General features: G+C 33.3%; 1 protein-coding gene across 1 annotated transcript in view; it reads right to left on the bottom strand.

The window, feature by feature from the left end:
* LOC107744956 (glypican-6-like) overlaps positions 1–4,737 on the bottom strand; it is a 220,184-nt gene that overhangs the window by 88,593 nt on the left and 126,854 nt on the right. Inside the window, exon 3 of the mRNA XM_016558783.1 lies at positions 1,772–2,163. Coding sequence (XP_016414269.1) covers positions 1,772–2,163 — 392 coding nt within the window. The remainder of the gene's footprint in view (positions 1–1,771; positions 2,164–4,737) is intronic.

The following is a 4,737-nucleotide window of genomic DNA, read 5'->3' as shown; positions in this document are numbered from 1 at the left end:
TTAAATATTGGGGTTTTTGTAGTTTACTAAAAAGAGGGGGGGGGGCATATTGTATCAATAGTTTTGCTTACTTTATACACAATCTTCATGTGATAAAACATTTAAAGCTAAATTAGTGCAATTTTGGTGCAAATTAACTTTCGGCTAAAATACATTTTGTTAATAGCAGACATTTGCAGAGTCCAACAGAGTAATTATAGACTCTTTATTTCAAGAATCCTGCGTGGTCTCAGTAAGCATTTCTCAAGAACACTTCTCCTAATGACAATTATATGTTATTACTGAAGAAATGTATTTGTGGCTCTTCCTACTGCTCCAGATTGGACAGACATGCCATTAGAGACAATACAGATTGATTGGCTAAGAATAATCCTACTCATGATTTCAATCACACTTAAGTGAACAAAAACACAAATTCAAACATTTATTTGGACCTGTTTGTCTTTTCTGCCCAAATAGTTTCTACAAGTTGTATCTGAGTGTTAAAACAGCTGTTGCAAATCAGATACAGGCACGTATAAATAGTAATATATTATATAAAATTCAAATTTCAGTAATTATTGTAAAAATAATGAAATATTATTATCCCTTTCTTTCAATTGTTAAACACACACACACACACACACACACACACATATGATTTGCTATATTGCTTTGCCATTGACCCTTTAAGTTGATCTCTGAACCAGATGCGATCGACATGTTGGACGTCACAGAAGTCATTATCATGCACTAAAACAACAGCCACTTCCTCACTACTTTTGGCATTACGGATGACACAAATACAAAAGCAGCTTATCTACATAGTAAGTACAAAAGCTCTAAAACTGAGCAGACCTGGCTGCCTCACTACATTCTCTGGGCTTTTTCAGTAGGAAATCTGTCAATAATTCTTCTAATCATCCAGTAAGCCATTAAACAGCATAAACATCCAGCAGAAAATGTGATTCAGACGAGCTATCAAAGCCAGATCTGAGTGATGGAGCAGAGATGCCCGCTGCGGCTGCCAGCCGATTGCTTTTATCTTCCCTTCAGAAAATGTCCATGGCTCGGCAGGGTATCATCACGGATGTCATAACCTGTCCAGCGCGCCACTGTCACATCAAAGCGCAACGAGGCTTCTGTGGTGTTAAGATGCATTAACACTCATGTAAACATGCAACCTAGTGGACTTCAGAAAAATACATACAAAACAATGGCGTCTACAAAATACATGTGTTTATGTATTATGTATAATGTATTATGTATTTATAAGTTTTGATTGACCAAAAAGCACTAATAATACTACTACTACTACTACTACTAATAATAATCAGTATACATGTTTACACAAAAAAAACAACAACATATAAAAACATATATTACTATTAATATTATAACCATTATTGATGATAATAATAATAATAATAATAATAATACATGTTGACACAAAACTATCCCAGAATATTTTAGATTTTAAATATATATTACTAATATTACTTATTAATATTATATATTACTATTATTAATACTAATTATAATAATCAATGCATATGTCAAATGCACCATGGTATATATCAACGTTATCGTTTCAAAATTATAAAAAATTATAAAATAAAATAAAAAAAATCACAGCAAAGCATTTTTCTCTGCTTCACCAATGTTTTCTCCAGATCTCTTACACAGTAAAAGGTCTATTTCATCGACAGACGCTGAAGGCCACTGACCTGTCTAGACGTCCAGTGAAAGCTGAGTACGAACAGGAAGACTTGTGTAAAAATAGATGCCTTACCTTTGCCACTCTGTTGGCCACTTCCCGACCCACCATGAGTCCTTGAACGAATGAGCGTGCCGCAATGAAGGCCTTGGTGACCTGAGCCTTGAGCTTGCGCGGAACATCTCCAAAGGGCTTTAACTGGTCGGTGTATTTGCTGATACACTCCAGATAGTCATCAGTGAAGGTGTACTGAGAGTTCAGCAGCTGAAACATGCGCTCCAGAAGTCTCGACCAGAAGTCATTCAGCACTTCCTCCAGGTTGACGTTTCCGCCAGTGTAGTAACGCTTGAGCTCGGAGAACAGGTCCTCAAACATCTCCGAGTTGTGCGTGTACAGTTTGCCGTATGTGCGCACAAACATGTCGTTCAGCGACTTTTCTGAGTTGTCCAGCAACTCTAGAAAGAATTCTGAAAAAGAGAGAAACATAAATCAAAATACATTACACCAAATTCACAAAATAATGTTCTTTTTAGCAGCATCATATGACCCCTTTAAGTTTAACAACATATTAAGTGTAAAAAAATCTTCTCAGTCCATGTTTCAAATTACAAAACAAAAAGCAGGCTTACGCCAGTGGGACTCTCCCAAGACCATATTCTCAACTTGTTCTCAAATGGAGTGGATATCAAATTATGTGATGCAGACAGCAGCTTCTGCAATACTGCCAGTCGAGCATATGGTACTCAAATTAGCATCTTGCTTTAACTTTATCAGCCGCAGGCGAAAATTTATAGAAGACACCGCCGGCAGCGTCTGCTCAGACGGATACACACTAGCTTGTCTTTCAAGACTACATTTTGCAGTTCAAGTGTTCATGACCCGAGGTGCTGATTATTTTTAGCAGACACTTGCTGATTGTTTGTCCTCAAACGGAGGACATTTGGATTTGGAAAATGATTTTAATGTGGCTTGTCATTTTAATTTTCCATGAAAATCTACTCAAAACATTAAAGGAATAGTTCAAAGAAAAAATAAAATTATGTCATTTACCAACCCTGTATGACTTGCTTTCTTCTTTAAAATCACAGAACAGTGACAAAATAACTTAAAATAGTGACAAATTAAATCAGTAAATACTGACAAAATAGTAATTTTAAATGAACTGAAATCATTGAATAGTAACAAAATAAATCAATACATACTGAGAAAATATTTAGTTTTAAGTGAACTGAAATCCCCAAATAGCAACAAAATATATGAATGAATACTGACAAAATAGATTTTTTTTAATTAATGGAAATCACCAAATAGTGACAAAATAAATAAATAAATACTGGTAAAATAGGAATTTCAAGCGTTCTTATTCACTCTTTAAATGAGAAATTCAAGCAACAGATTTCAGATAAGTATTTCTTAGGAAGCTCTACAACCCTTTAAAACATTTCTTTTTAGTTTCATATTGAAAAGGCTAATTAGTTGTATCCTTTGGTCATCTGGCTATATAATCAAATGTTTCATTAAAGTAGATTGATCTAGACGCTGCTTGCATTGCCCCCATTGAAAAACACCTGACAAAATAACAGTAATTACCTTCTCATCACACTGATGGAGGCTGTTGATGATGTAAAACAACATATTCATTACTCAGCGCCAGAAGACCCGCTTTACACTTCAGATAATTACAATGGAGTAAATTTTGCAAATACACATCTAACACCCTTCAGTCCTGACAGCACAGCACAAACACCACTGAAACCTCAACGCTGCTTCTTCATACAGGGTCTGAGACGGAGAAGACTGCACATCTCAGATTTTTCTCCTGAAAATGAGTCAAAAGGTGTCATTCAGGAAGAGTATATAAAAGTAATGTGGATAGCAGATCAGATCCGATCATTTAATCATGGGACAATCAATATCATATTGATATTGTTGTTTGATTGCAGACTTTGGGATCTGAGCATAATTTGAGACTTTAGTGAAATCTGCACTTTGGTCATTTTTCCTCAGGAGTCTATGTTTATGCTTATGCAGTTTGCAAATACTTTCTTCCGAGCTAAACGTTTAATGATTATATTAATTAGTATTTGTTACCAGAGAATCAAACCCACACCCTTGGTGTTGCAAGTATAATGCTCTACATTTGAGCTTCATTTAATATCATTGCCAGCTAGGAGAAACAACTGAAACAATCAAAAGCTACTGAAACAATAATTATTATTTTCTTTTCTACAATAATTTGCATTATATATGTGTATTATTTATAGTTAGATTTTTTTATTTTTTATTTTTTTTATTAAGAGTGCAAAACATACAACATACGGTGAACACAAAACACAAAAACAGCAATAGAACAGCAATGATAATAACAGCAGTGAAAATAAACAGCAATGACAATCTGAATAATATTAGTAGTATTTAAGTAGTAGTAGCATGCATAGTAATATTAATAATAAAGATGGTGATGATAACAATAATACCTTGTGATGACGGCAACAGTGATATCAATAATAATAAAAGCAATAATAATACTAATAATGATGTAATAACAATAGTAATAATAATAATGTAATAATGACACATACCCAACACATACCACACCTATCCTAGCATCTGTGTCAGTGTTCATGTTTTTTTTTCTTCTTTTTTTTCTTCCTTTTTTCCCCCCATTTTATCCTCAATTTATACTTAGATTTTGAGGTATTTTCGGACTTACTTCTGTTCAAGTTTATGGTCAGTGATATATTTAAAAAAATGTTTTTAAAAGTCTCATAAGCTCTCAAAAGGCTGCACAAAGGCTGTGTACAAAGAGTAAAAAAACAGTAATATTATGAAAGATTATTGCAGTTTAAAACACCTGTTTTTTATTTATATTTTATTTATTTTTATATGTATTATGTTTTTTTATGTTTTTAAAGACATCTCTTATGCTCAAGAAGGCTGTTTTTATTTTACCAAAAATATACAAACATTTTACTTTTTACATACAATAAAAAAGTAGTATTGTGAAATATTATTTCAATTTAAAATAACTGTTTTTTTTT

This window comes from Sinocyclocheilus rhinocerous, unplaced genomic scaffold (assembly GCF_001515625.1).
Source record: "Sinocyclocheilus rhinocerous isolate Xijiao unplaced genomic scaffold, SAMN03320098_v1.1 scaffold1039, whole genome shotgun sequence".
Lineage (NCBI taxonomy): Eukaryota > Metazoa > Chordata > Actinopteri > Cypriniformes > Cyprinidae > Sinocyclocheilus > Sinocyclocheilus rhinocerous.
Note: the sequence above shows the minus strand (reverse complement) of the source record. Positions and strands in the feature narration are given on the sequence as shown.